The sequence below is a fragment of the Coregonus lavaretus genome (assembly GCF_964263955.1).
Source record: "Coregonus lavaretus genome assembly, contig: HAP1_SCAFFOLD_217, whole genome shotgun sequence".
In the NCBI taxonomy this organism is placed as follows: domain Eukaryota; kingdom Metazoa; phylum Chordata; class Actinopteri; order Salmoniformes; family Salmonidae; genus Coregonus; species Coregonus lavaretus.
The window spans coordinates 356,721-371,239 of record NW_028165332.1 but is presented as its reverse complement, the minus strand read 5'-3'; the positions used below and the strand labels follow the sequence as shown (position 1 = coordinate 371,239).

At 48.7% G+C, this 14,519-nt stretch overlaps 1 protein-coding gene across 1 annotated transcript in view; it reads left to right on the top strand.

Moving 5' to 3' along the window:
• supt20 (SPT20 homolog, SAGA complex component) overlaps nucleotides 1-14,519 on the top strand; it is a 48,194-nt gene that overhangs the window by 13,088 nt on the left and 20,587 nt on the right. Inside the window, exons 16-22 of the mRNA XM_084191091.1 lie at nucleotides 666-774; nucleotides 966-1,154; nucleotides 7,488-7,776; nucleotides 9,338-9,441; nucleotides 10,821-10,876; nucleotides 12,130-12,240; nucleotides 14,048-14,141. Of these exons, the coding sequence (XP_084047217.1) occupies nucleotides 666-774; nucleotides 966-1,154; nucleotides 7,488-7,776; nucleotides 9,338-9,441; nucleotides 10,821-10,876; nucleotides 12,130-12,240; nucleotides 14,048-14,141 (952 nt within the window). The remainder of the gene's footprint in view (nucleotides 1-665; nucleotides 775-965; nucleotides 1,155-7,487; nucleotides 7,777-9,337; nucleotides 9,442-10,820; nucleotides 10,877-12,129; nucleotides 12,241-14,047; nucleotides 14,142-14,519) is intronic.

Genomic DNA, 14,519 nt, shown 5'->3' with positions numbered 1-14,519 from the left:
ACCATAACACACACACACACTACAGAACCAGCTCTCACCCAACAGACAGACAGAGATACACACACCATAACACACACACACACTACAGAACCAGCTCTCACCCAACAGACACAGAGATACACACACCATAACACACACACACACTACAGAACCAGCTCTCACCCAACAGACAGACAGAGATACACACACCATAACACACACACACACTACAGAACCAGCTCTCACCCAACAGACAGACAGAGATACACACACTATAACACACACACACTACAGAACCAGCTCTCACCCAACAGACACAGAGATACACACACCATAACACACACACACACTACAGAACCAGCTCTCACCCAACAGACAGACAGAGGTACACACACTATAACACACACACACACTACAGAACCAGCTCTCACCCAACAGACAGACAGAGGTACACACACTATAACACACACACACACTACAGAACCAGCTCTCACCCAACAGACACAGAGATACACACACCATAACACACACACACTACAGAACCAGCTCTCACCCAACAGACAGACAGAGATACACACACCATAACACACACACACACACTACAGAACCAGCTCTCACCCAACAGACAGACAGAGCTTGTTGTTGTTGTTGTTGTTGTTGACCTCATGCCCGTTATGTGTCCCCAGGCGGATGGTCTATCAGCCCTGGTTCAGTCGTCAGGCGTGTTGGGGAAGGGGGTGAAGCACCGGCCTCCCCCCATCAAACTACCCTCCGGGTTGGGCAGCAGCTCCTCAGGTAACCCCCCCCCTCTCTAACCTGCCTGGAGGTCTGGGGCTGCATCTCATTCCAGAAAATTGTGGTTCTTTAGTTGTTCACTCCCCATCGCACATCTGATTGGTGCTAACTCCTATTTTCTCCCCCTCTCTCACCTCCCCCTCTCTCACTCCGCTCCCTCTCTCCCTCCCCTCCTCCATCCCTCTCTCCAGGTAACCTGTATAGTTCAGCCCAGGCTACCAGTGGTCTCCTCACGTGTCCTACGCCCCCCCCAGGAACAGGCCCCGGCTCAGTCAAGCCCCAGCCTCTGAGTAGGAAGCACTCTCTGGAGCTGGGGCAGGGGTTACAGCTGGGGGGGTTGTTGTCCCCGGCAGCCCTGTCTCCCATGGGGTCAACACAGAGTGAGTACCTAACCAGTCTATCAAACAGTCATTCTATCAAACAGTCATTCTATCAAACAGCCAATCAATCTATCAAACAGCCAATCAATCTATCAAACAGCCAATCAATCTATCAAACAGTCAATTATTCTATCAAACAGTCAATCAGTCTATCAAACAGTCAGTCAGTCTATCAAACAGTCAGTCATTCTATCAAACAGCCAATCAATCTATCAAACAGTCAATTATTCTATCAAACAGTCAGTCAGTCTATCAAACAGTTAGTCAGTTTATCAGTCAGTCAGTCAGTCTATCAAACAGTCAGTCAGTCTATCAAACAGTCAATCAGTCTATCAAACAGTCAATCAGTCTATCAAACAGTCAGTCAGTATATCAGTTTATCAAACAGTCAGTCAGTCTATCAAACAGTCAATCAGTCTATCAAACAGTCAATCAGTCTATCAAACAGTCAGTCAGTATATCAGTTTATCAAACAGTCAATCAGTCTATCAAACAGTCAGTCAGTCTATCAAACAGTCAATCAGTCTATCAAACAGTCAGTCAGTATATCAGTCTATCAATCAGTCAATCAGTCTATCAAACAGTCAGTCAGTCTATCAAACAGTCAGTCAGTTTATCAGTCAGTCAGTCAGTCTATCAAACAGTCAGTCAGTCTATCAAACAGTCAATCAGTCTATCAAACAGTCAATCAGTCTATCAAACAGTCAGTCAGTATATCAGTTTATCAAACAGTCAATCAGTCTATCAAACAGTCAGTCAGTATATCAGTCTATCAATCAGTCAGTCAGTCTATCAAACAGTCAGTCAGTCTATCAAACAGTCAGCCAATCAGGCCAGGGCTGCCCACTGTCACCTCTGTCATTGGTATTATTACCCAGGAAAGTCTTACAGGTGTGAAGATTGGAACCAAACCCACATTATATCTCTATATGCAGATGGCATTTCTAACCCAGAAACCTCTATTCCCATTCTTATTGACTTGAGGTTTAGCTCTAAATAAATGTGAATATCTTTTTGTTTATCTTGGTGTGAAAAATAAACTTCACAACCTGTCAAACAGCAACTTTGCACCTGTACTTAGGGCAGTTAAGGAAGACCTAGACAGGTGGATGGACCTGCCATTATCATGGTTGGGTAGAATTAATCGTATTAAAATTAATGTTTTCCCCAGACTGTATCCTCTCCAGATGGTCACATTTTATATTATAACGAAAAATACTTTTAATGAACTCAAGAAATACCTATCAGACTTTATATGGCACAGAAAAAGACCAATGTTGAAAGTTAGTAAACTGAAGCTACCATATCATTTAGGAGGCCTGGCGCTAACTAATGTACTGTTTAATAACTGGGCATGTCATGTTCACATAATTACAGAATGGCTCAGAGATGAACCTTGCTCTAATTGGCTCAGAGATGAACCTTGCTCTAATTGGCTCAGAGATGAACCTTGCTCTAATTGGCTCAGAGATGAACCTTGCTCTAATTGGCTCAGAGATGAACCTTGCTCTAATTGGCTCAGAGATTAACCTTGCTCTAATTGGCTCAGAGATTAACCTTGCTCTAATTGTCTCAGAGATTAACCTTGCTCTAATTGGCTCAGAGATGAACCTTGCTCTAATTGGCTCAGAGATGAACCTTGCTCTAATTGGGTCAGTAATGACTCCTGTTTCACATCTCCATACTCATTAATCAGTGTTATGACTGGTGACAGAAACTCAGTCAGCACAGAAGTAAAACATAACCCGATTCTTAACAGCACCTTTTAAGATCTGGAGAGATATTTGCAAACACCTTGGGGAAGAAAGGATTACATTTCTGCTCTGACTCCCCTTATTAATAACAAGGTCTTTACTCTCAAATGCCTTCTCCTTAACTGGATAAAAGACCAGCCACCAACAATAAATCAGTGGTATTGTGAGATCTTTTAAAGTGTTACCATTAGAGAAAATGTGTGCTATATTTAGGAACAAGGATGGAGATTTCTATACAATATGGGACCGTTTTCACTCTATCATCCCCCTCCTCTTGCAGAAGTGTCAATATAAAAATTTCAATGAATCTATGGGTCAACTGGACCCTGGTCCTTTTCTTGTATAAAATAACGATTTAGTTGTATAGCTGTAAGGCCTCTCTCTATACAGCGTTAGGGGCATTTTGTATTTTACACACTACAGCCACAAATTTTACGACAGTAAAAATTAATAAAGGCATGCAAGGAAAATACAAAATAATAAAATGTTCATGAAATTAGTTAGAGAGAAAAAAATTCAGTAATGAAAAATGAAGAGTAGAGAACTGAAAGGGATAATAGGATGAAGGTATTATTATTATTATATATTATAATTCTAACTGTTTGTTTTCTGTTTGTTTCATTGTTTCATTTGTTTGTGGTCGTCTGTAGCTCAATTGGTAGAGCATGGCGCTTGTAACGCCAGGGTAGTGTAAAAATGTACGCACACATGACTGTAAGTCGCTTTGGATAAAAGCGTCTGCTAAATGGCATATTATATTATTTAGGAATTCAAATATATTTACAATCTGTTTATGATGTTGACCTGAAACAAGGAAAATATATAATAATAATAATAATAATAATAATAATAATAATAATAATAATAATATACAGTGGGGAGAACAAGTATTTGATACACTGACGATTTTGAAGGTTTTCCTACTTACAAAGCATGTAGAGGTCTGTAATGTTTTATCATAGGTACACTTCAACTGTGAGAGACGGAATCTAAAACAAAAATCCAGAAAATCACATTATCATTTTTAAGTAATTAATTTGCATTTTATTGCATGACATACGTATTTGATCACCTACCAACCAGTAAGAATTCCGGCTCTCACAGACCTGTTCGTTTTTCTTTAAGAAGCCCTCCTGTTCTCCACTCATTACCTGTATTAACTGCACCTGTTTGAACTTGTTACCTGTATAAAAGACACCTGTCCACACACTCAATCAAACAAACTCCAACCTCTCCACAATGGCCAAGACCAGAGAGCTGTGTAAGGACATCAGGGATAAAATTGTAGACCTGCACAAGGCTGGGATGGGCTACAGGACAATAGGCAAGCAGCTTGGTGAGAAGGCAACAACTGTTGGCGCAATTATTAGAAAATGGAAGAAGTTCAAGATGACGGTCAATCACCCTCGGTCTGGGGCTCCATGCAAGATCTCACCTCGTGTGGCATCAATGATCATGAGGAAGGTGAGGGATCAGCCCAGAACTACACGGCAGGACCTGGTCAATGACCTGAAGAGAGCTGGGACCACAGTCTCAAAGAAAACCATTAGTAACACACTACGCCGTCATGGAATTACATTTACATTTACGTCATTTAGCAGACGCTCTTATCCAGAGCGACTTACAAATTGGTGCAGTCACCTTATAGCCAGTGGGATAACACTTTACAATATGTTTATTTTTATTTTTATTTTTTGGGGGGGGGGTAGAAGGATTACTTTATCCTATCCCAGGTAGTCCTTAAAGAGGTGGGGTTTCAAGTGTCTCCGGAAGGTGGTGAGTGACTCCGCTGTCCTGGCGTCGTGAGGGAGCTTGTTCCACCATTGGGGTGCCAGAGCAGCGAACAGTTTTGACTGGGCTGAGCGGGAACTGTGCTTCCGCAGAGGTAGGGGGGCTAGCAGGCCAGAGGTGGATGAACGCAATGCCCTCGTTTGGGTGTAGGGACTGATCAGAGCCTGAAGGTAAGGAGGTGCCGTTCCCCTCACAGCTCCGTAGGCAAGCACCATGGTCTTGTAGCAGATGCGAGCTTCAACTGGAAGCCAGTGGAGTGTGCGGAGGAGCGGGGTGACGTGAGAGAACTTGGGAAGGTTGAACACCAGACGGGCTGCAGCATTCTGGATGAGTTGTAGGGGTTTAATGGCACAGGCAGGGAGCCCAGCCAACAGCGAGTTGCAGTAATCCAGACGGGAGATGACAAGTGCCTGGATTAGGACCTGTGCCGCTTCCTGTGTAAGGCAGGGTCGTACTCTCCGAATGTTGTAGAGCATGAACCTACAGGATCTGGTCACCGCCTTGATGTTAGCGTAGAACGACAGGGTGTTATCCAGGGTCACGCCAAGGCTCTTCGCACTCTGGGAGGAGGACACAACGGAGTTGTCAATCGTGATGGCGAGATCATGGAACGGGCAGTCCTTCCCCGGGAGGAAGAGCAGCTCCGTCTTGCCGAGGTTCAGCTTGAGGTGGTGATCCGTCATCCACACTGATATGTCTGCCAGACATGCAGAGATGCGATTCGCCACCTGGTTATCAGAAGGGGGAAAGGAGAAGATTAGTTGTGTGTCGTCTGCGTAGCAATGATAGGAGAGGCCATGTGAGGATATGACAGAGCCAAGTGACTTGGTGTATAGCGAGAATAGGAGAGGGCCTAAAACTGAGCCCTGGGGGACACCAGTGGTGAGAGCACGTGGTGCGGAGACAGATTCTCGCCACGCCACTTGGTAGGAGCGACCGGTCAGGTAGGACGCAATCCAAGAGTGAGCCGCGCCGGAGATGCCCAGCTCGGAGAGGGTGGAGAGGAGGATCTGATGGTTCACAGTATCAAAGGCAGCAGACAGGTCTAGAAGGACAAGAGCAGAATAGAGAGAGTTAGCTTTAGCAGTGCGGAGAGCCTCCGTGACACAGAGAAGAGCAGTCTCAGTTGAATTAAATCCTGCAGCGCGCGCAAGGTCCCCCTGCTCAAGCCAGCGCATGTCCAGGCCCGTCTGGATCTGGATGATCCAGAGGAGGAATGGGAGAAGGTAATGTGGTCTGATGAGACAAAAATTGAGCTTTTTGGTCTAAACTCCACTCACCGTGTTTGGAGGAAGAAGAAGGATGAGTACAACCCCAAGAACACCATCCCAACCGTGAAGCATGGAGGTGGAAACATCATTCTTTGGGGATGCTTTTCTGCAAAGGGGACAGGACGACTGCACCGTATTGAGGGGAGGATGGATGGGGCCATGTATCGCGAGATCTTGGCCAACAACCTCCTTCCCTCAGTAAGAGCATTGAAGATGGGTCGTGGCTGGGTCTTCCAGCATGACAACGACCCGAAACACACAGCCAGGGCAACTAAGGAGTGGCTCCGTAAGAAGCTTCTCAAGGTCCTGGAGTGGCCTAGCCAGTCTCCAGACCTGAACCCAATAGAACATCTTTGGAGGGAGCTGAAAGTCCGTATTGCCCAGCGACAGCCCCGAAACCTGAAGGATCTGGAGAAGGTCTGTATGGAGGAGTGGGCCAAAATCCCTGCTGCAGTGTGTGCAAACCTGGTCAAGACCTACAGGAAACGTATGATCTCTGTAATTGCAAACAAAGGTTTCTGTTCCAAATATTAAGTTCTGCTTTTCTGATGTATCAAATACTTATGTCATGCAATAAAATGCAAATTAATTACTTAAAAATCATACAATGTGATTTTCTGGATTTTTGTTTTAGATTCCGTGTCTCACAGTTGAAGTGTACCTATGATGAAAAATTACAGACTACATGCTTTGTAAGTAGGAAAACCTGCAAAATCGTCAGTGTATCAAATACTTGTTCTCCCCACTGTATATATATACCAGTCAAAAGGCAAAGGGTGGCTATTTGAAGAATCTCAAATACAAAATATATTTTGATTTGTTTAACTCTTTTCTGGTTACTACATGATTCCATATGTTTTATTTCATAGTTTTGATGTCTTCACTATTATTCTACAATGTAGAAAATAGTAAAAATAAAGAAAAACCCTTTGACTGGTACTGTATATATATATTTTTTTTAATGTCAGTCAGTCAATCAAACAGTCAGTCAAACAGTCGTTCAGTCAGTCAGTTTACCTTACACAATCTGGTAATAACATGTAATAACCATGTAATAACATGTAATAACATGTAATAACATGTAATAAATGTGTAATAAGAGTGAGTCCCGCACTTATTTTCTTTTCATAGTTCATTGACAAAGAAAGACTCATGGTATCTAATAACTTCTTTATGTAATACCTATGTACATGGTTTTGGTAACATGTTACAAATGCTTACTATTTAACCAAGTTGTAACAGTATATAGGCCTCCTGTAGCACAGTTGGTAGAGCATGGTGCTTGCAACGCCAGGGTTGTGGGTTCGATTCCCACGGGGGGCCAGTATGAAAAATGTATGCACTCACTAACTGTAAGTCGCTCTGGATACGAGCGTCTGCTAAAATGACTAAAATGTAAAAATGTATACCTGTTTGTGTAATTTCCCTCCTAACCCCCTCTTCTCCCTGACCCCCTCTTCTCCCTGACCCCCTCTTCTCTCCCTCTCTTCTCCCTCACCCCCTCTCTCCTCTCGCAGGATCGGGGACCCCCAAACCATCCACGCCCACCCCCACCAGCACCCCCTGTTCCACCCCTCACCCCCCCGACTCCCTCCTCTCCCTCTGTTCCCTCCCGTCCTCTGTCACCCCCGCCCCTCCGGAGCCCCAGGCCCTCCAGGCCCCGTACCCCCAGCAGCAGCTTCCCCTGTCCCAGGCTCTGCCTGTAATAACCATCCCTCTCCCCACCATGGGAACAGGAACCACCTCCTCTCAGGTCATGGCTAACCCTGCTGGACTCAACTTCATCAACGTGGTGGGATCTGTCTGGTAAGGACCTACATACTCTAGTGGTTTTTAAACCTCTCCTCGGGGATCCCCAGCTGTTCTATGTATTTGATCTATTCCAGAGCTAGCCAAACCTGATATAAATCGTCAACTAATCATCAAGAACCTGACTAGGTTAATCAGGTTAGCTAGTTCAGGGCCGCAACAACATTGTGAAACGTCTGGGGATCCCTGAGGAGAAGTTTGAAAACCACTGCTCTGATCTACGTCCTCTATCCGTCTGGTAAGGGTTCTGTTTCTCTGTAGGCACTGGTATCTGTCTAGTAAAGCTTCTGACTGGAGACATGTGACTAAGCCTTGTCTCTCACTATGACTGTCACTTTCACTCTGTTCTCTACCTGTCTCTCCTCTCTCTTCCTGCTCATAGGTCTGCAGGGTGTCCTTTCTCTTCCTGTTCGTAGCTCATAGGTCTGCAGGGTGTCCTCTCTCTTCCTGCTCATAGGTCTGCACGGTGTCCTCTCTCTTCTTGCTCATAGGTCTGCAGGGTGTCCTCTCTCTTCCTGCTCATAGGTCTGCAGGGTGTCCTCTCTCTTCCTGCTCATAGGTCTGCAGGGTGTCCTTTCTCTTCCTGTTCGTAGCTCATAGGTCTGCAGGGTGTCCTCTCTCTTCCTGCTCATAGGTCTGCACGGTGTCCTCTCTCTTCTTGCTCATAGGTCTGCAGGGTGTCCTCTCTCTTCCTGTTCATAGCTCATAGGTCTGCAGGGTGTCCTCTCTCTTCCTGTTTGTAGCTCATAGGTCTGCAGGGTGTCCTCTCTCTTCCTGCTCATAGGTCTGCAGGGTGTCCTCTCTCTTCCTGCTCATAGGTCTGCAGGGTGACCTCTCTCTTCCTGTTCGTAGCTCATAGGTCTGCATGGTGTCCTCTCTCTTCCTGTTCGTTGCTCATAGGTCTGCAGGGTGTCCTCTCTCTTCCTGTTCGTTGCTCATAGGTCTGCAGGGTGACCTCTCTCTTCCTGTTCGTAGCTCATATGTCTGCAGGGTGTCCTCTCTCTTCCTGTTCGTAGCTCATAGGTCTGCAGGGTGATACAATACAACCTCTTTTCTTCTGCTCTGGAATATCAATGCATTGAATATACCTCTTAAGGTCTTTTAAACCAATACATTTCTCATGACCTCTTTGGATTTTCTCTCTCTCTCTCTCTCTGTCTCTCTCTCTCATTATGTCTCTCTCTACATGTCGCTCTCGCTGTGTGTTTCTCCCTCTCTCTCTCTCGCTGTGTGTCTGTCTCTCTCTCTGTGTCTGTCTCTCTCTCTCTCCGTGTCTCTTTCTCTCTTTCTCTGTGTCTCTCTCTTTTTCTGTGTTTCTCTCTCTCTGTCTGTGTCTCTCTCTTTCTCTGTGTCTCTCTCTTTCTCTCTCTACATGTCGCTCTGGCCGTGTGTTTCTCCCTCTCTCTCTCTCTCTCTCTCGCCGTGGGTCTCTCGCTGTGTGTCTGTCTCTCTCTCTCTCTCTGTGTGTCTCTCTCTCTCTCTCTCTGTGTCTCTCTCTTTCTTTCTCTGTCTCTCTTTCTCCGTGTCTCTCTCTCTGTCTCTCCGTGTGTCCGTGCAGCAGTCCCCAGACTCTGATGAATTCTAGTCAGATGTTGGGTCCTGGTCTCAACCTAAGTGGTCTAGGAGGACTGATGCCTACCATGCAGCCTACCACACAGACAGGTATAAAACACACTGCCTACCATGCAGCCTACCACACAGACCGGTATAAAACACACTGCCTACCATGCAGCCTACCACACAGACCGGTATAAAACACACTGCCTACCATGCAGCCTACCACACAGACCGGTATAAAACACACTGCCTACCATGCAGCCTAAACACACTGCCTACCATGCAGCCTACCACACAGACAGGTATAAAACACACTGCCTACCATGCAGCCTACCACACAGACCGGTATAAAACACACTGCCTACCATGCAGCCTACCACACAGACCGGTATAAAACACACTGCCTACCATGCAGCCTACCACACAGACAGGTATAAAACACACTGCCTACCATGCAGCCTACCACACAGACAGGTATAAAACACACTGCCTACCATATAGCCTACCACACAGACAGGTATAAAACACACTGCCTACCATGTAGCCTACCACACAGACAGGTATAAAACACACTGCCTACCATGCAGCCTACCACACAGACAGGTATAAAACACACTGCCTACCATGTAGCCTACCACACAGACAGGTATAAAACACACTGCCTACCATGCAGCCTACCATGCAGCCTACCACACAGACTGGTATAAAACACACTGCCTACCATGCAGCCTACCACACAGACCGGTATAAAACACACTGACTACCATGCAGCCTACCACACAGACCGGTATAAAACACACTGCCTACCATGCAGCCTACCACACAGACCGGTATAGAACACACTGACTACCATGCAGCCTACCACACAGACCGGTATAAAACACACTGACTACCATGCAGCCTACCACACAGACCGGTATACAACACACTGCCTACCATGCAGCCTACCACACAGACCGGTATAAAACACACTGCCTACCATGCAGCCTACCACACAGACCGGTATAAAACACACTGCCTACCATGCAGCCTACCACACAGACAGGTATAAAACACACTGCCTACCATGCAGCCTACCACACAGACCGGTATAAAACACACTGCCTACCATGCAGCCTACCATGCAGCCTACCACACAGACCGGTATAAAACACACTGCCTACCATGCAGCCTACCATGCAGCCTACCACACAGACCGGTATAAAACACACTGACTACCATGCAGCCTACCACACAGACCGGTATACAACACACTGCCTACCATGCAGCCTACCACACAGACAGGTATAAAACACACTGCCTACCATGCAGCCTACCACACAGACAGGTATAAAACACACTGCCTACCATGCAGCCTACCATGCAGCCTACCACACAGACAGGTATAAAACACACTGCCTACCATGCAGCCTACCACACAGACCGGTATAAAACACACAGACACACTAGCCAGCTGTCTCATCATGTGTGTTTGTGTTCTCCAGGGAGTCCGTTTGGTTTGAGCAGCAGTCCAGACCTTAGACCCCTCAACCTGCTCCAGGTAACACTACCTCCTCCCCTTCTCTTTACACACTAGGACAATGGGCTGATCCACCCTTCATCCATCCCTTCTTTTCTCCCTCTCCCCTCTCTCTCTCTCTCTCTCTCTCCCCCTCCCTCCTTCGCTCTCTCTCTCCCCCCTCCCTCCTTCGCTCTCTCTCTCCCCTCCCTCCTTCGCTCTCTCTCCCCCCTCCCTCCTTCGCTCTCTCTCCCCCCTCCCTCCTTCGCTCTCTCTCCCCCCTCCCTCCTTCGCTCTCTCTCCCTCCTCCCTCCTTCGCTCTCTCTCTCCCCCCCTACCTCCTTCGCTCTCTCTCCCCCTCCCTCCTTCGCTCTCTCTCCCCCCCTCCCTCCTTCGCTCTCTCTCCCCCCCTCCCTCCTTCGCTCTCTCTCCCCCCTCCCTCCTTCGCTCTCTCTCCCCCCCTCCCTCCTTCGCTCTCTCTCCCCCCCCTCCCTCCTTCGCTCTCTCTCCCCCCTCCCTCCTTCGCTCTCTCTCCCCCCTCCCTCCTTCGCTCTCTCTCTCCCCCCCTCCCTCCTTCGCTCTCTCTCTCCCCCTCCCTCCCTCCTTCTCTCTCTCTCCCCCCTCCCTCCTTCGCTCTCTCTCCCCCCTCCCTCCTTCGCTCTCTCTCCCCCCTCCCTCCTTCGCTCTCTCTCTCCCCCCTCCCTCCTTCGCTCTCTCTCTCCCCCTCCCTCCTTCGCTCTCCCCCTCCCTCCTTCGCTCTCTCTCTCCTCCTCCCTCCTTCGCTCTCTCTCCCCCTCCCTCCTTCGCTCTCTCTCTCCCCCTCCCTCCTTCTCTCTCTCTCCCCCCCTCCCTCCTTCGCTCTCTCTCCCCCCCTCCCTCCTTCGCTCTCTCTCCCCCCCTCCCTCCTTCGCTCTCTCTCCCCCCCTCCCTCCTTCGCTCTCTCTCCCTCCCTCCCTCCTTCGCTCTCTCTCTCCCTCCCTCCCTCCTTCGCTCTCTCTCTCCCCCCTCCCTCCTTCGCTCTCTCTCCCCCCTCCCTCCTTCGCTCTCTCCCCCCCTCCCTCCTTCGCTCTCTCTCCCCCCTCCCTCCTTCGCTCTCTCTCCCCTCCTCCCTCCTTCGCTCTCTCTCTCCTCCTCCCTCCTTCGCTCTCTCTCTCCCCCTCCCTCCTTCTCTCTCTCCCCCCTCCCTCCTTCCCCCTCTCTCTCCTCTCTCCTCTCTCCTCTCTCCTCTCCCCCCCTCCCTCCTTCCCTCCCTCTCTCCTCTCTCTCCCTCCTCCGTCCCTCTCTCCTCTCTCCAGATCCCTACAGGTCCTCTGATCTTTAACTCTCTGCAGCAGCAGCAGCTCTCCCAGTTCTCTCCTCAACAGAGTCAGTCTGCTACGTCTAGCCCACAGCAGCAAGGAGACACGGTATGAGACACACACCTTCTGCCTCAGTCAGTCTGCTACGTCTAGCCCACAGCAGCAAGGAGACACGGTATGAGACACACACCTTCTGCCTCAGTCAGTCTGCTACGTCTAGCCCACAGCAGCAAGGAGACACGGTATGAGACACACACCTTCTGCCTCAGTCAGTCTGCTACGTCTAGCCCACAGCAGCAAGGAGACACGGTATGAGACACACACCTTCTGCCTCAGTCAGTCTGCTACGTCTAGCCCACAGCAGCAAGGAGACACGGTATGAGACACACACCTTCTGCCTCAGTCAGTCTGCTACGTCTAGCCCACAGCAGCAAGGAGACACGGTATGAGACACACACCTTCTGCCTCAGAGTCAGTCTGCTACGTCTAGCCCACAGCAGCAAGGAGATACGGTATGAGACACACACCTTCTGCCTCAGAGTCAGTCTGCTACGTCTAGCCCACAGCAGCAAGGAGACACGGTATGAGACACACACCTTCTGCCTCAGTCAGTCTGCTACGTCTAGCCCACAGCAGCAAGGAGACACGGTATGAGACACACACCTTCTGCCTCAGAGTCAATCTGCTACGTCTAGCCCACAGCAGCAAGGAGACACGGTATGAGACACACACCTTCTGCCTCAGTCAGTCTGCTACGTCTAGCCCACAGCAGCAAGGAGACACGGTATGAGACACACACCTTCTGCCTCAGAGTCAGTCTGCTACGTCTAGCCCACAGCAGCAAGGAGACACGGTATGAGACACACACCTTCTGCCTCAGTCAGTCTGCTACATCTAGCCCACAGCAGCAAGGAGACACGGTATGAGACACACACCTTCTGCCTCAGAGTCAGTCTGCTACGTCTAGCCCACAGCAGCAAGGAGACACGGTATGAGACACACACCTTCTGCCTCAGAGTCAGTCTGCTACGTCTAGCCCACAGCAGCAAGGAGACACGGTATGAGACACACACCTTCTGCCTCAGAGACAGTCTGCTACGTCTAGCCCACAGCAGCAAGGAGACACGGTATGAGACACACACCTTCTGCCTCAGAGTCAGTCTGCTACGTCTAGCCCACAGCAGCAAGGAGACACGGTATGAGACACACACCTTCTGCCTCAGAGTCAGTCTGCTACGTCTAGCCCACAGCAGCAAGGAGACACGGTATGAGACACACACCTTCTGCCTCAGAGTCAGTCTGCTACGTCTAGCCCACAGCAGCAAGGAGACACGGTATGAGACACACACCTTCTGCCTCAGTCAGTCTGCTACGTCTAGCCCACAGCAGCAAGGAGACACGGTATGAGACACACACCTTCTGCCTCAGAGTCAGTCTGCTACGTCTAGACCACAGCAGCAAGGAGACACGGTATGAGACACACACCTTCTGCCTCAGAGTCAGTCTGCTACGTCTAGCCCACAGTAACGTCGTCCACAGCACATATAAGCCTGGGATATCAACCATTCAAAGTTGGCCTTAGTGGAAGAGACCATAGAATTATATGAGGGTGACCTACTGAGTAAAGGATTTGTCATCATTTAACTTTAGCGAATCACATGACTGAGGTTAGGGGAAAGGTGTTGTGGGAGCTGATTGGTTGATAGATTAAGCCTAATGCCTATGCGCCGGGAGTGTCCCCTGGTCTTTCTGTATTGGCTAACGACGGCCAAGTTTGAAGCTTTGGTCCACCAGACTCTTTGCCCATTTGGGAAGTGTCTGGGAATGAGATTAAGCTCACAGCATCAAAGAGACACGTTACGACACACACATCTTTCTCTGTGGTGATGACCTCTAACCTCTGACCTGGTTTTAGGGTGATCAGGGGTCAGACCAGGGTGTGGGTGCTCAACAGACTGCTGTCATCAACCTGACTGGAGTAGGAGGCTTCATGTCCCCGCAGACAGCAGGTAGGATACACACACACTCTAAGACACAATCTAATACACACTCTGCTTCTGTCTCGCTCTCTCTGTCTCTCTCTGACTTTCTCACTGTCTCTCTGTCTTTCTCACTGTCTCTCTCTGTCTCACTGTCTCTCTGTCTCACTGTCTCTCTGTCTCTCTCTCTGTCTCTCTCTCTGACTCTCTCTCTGACTCTCTCTCTGTCTTTCTCACTGACTCTCTCTCTGTCTTTCTCACTGTCTCTCTCTCTGTCTCTCTCTCTGACTCTCTCTCTGACTCTCTCTGTCTTACTGTCGCTCTGTCACTCTCTGTCGCTCTCTCTGTCTCACTGTCTCTCTCTCTCTCTCTCTCTCTCTCTGTCTCTCTCTCTGACTCTCTCTCTGA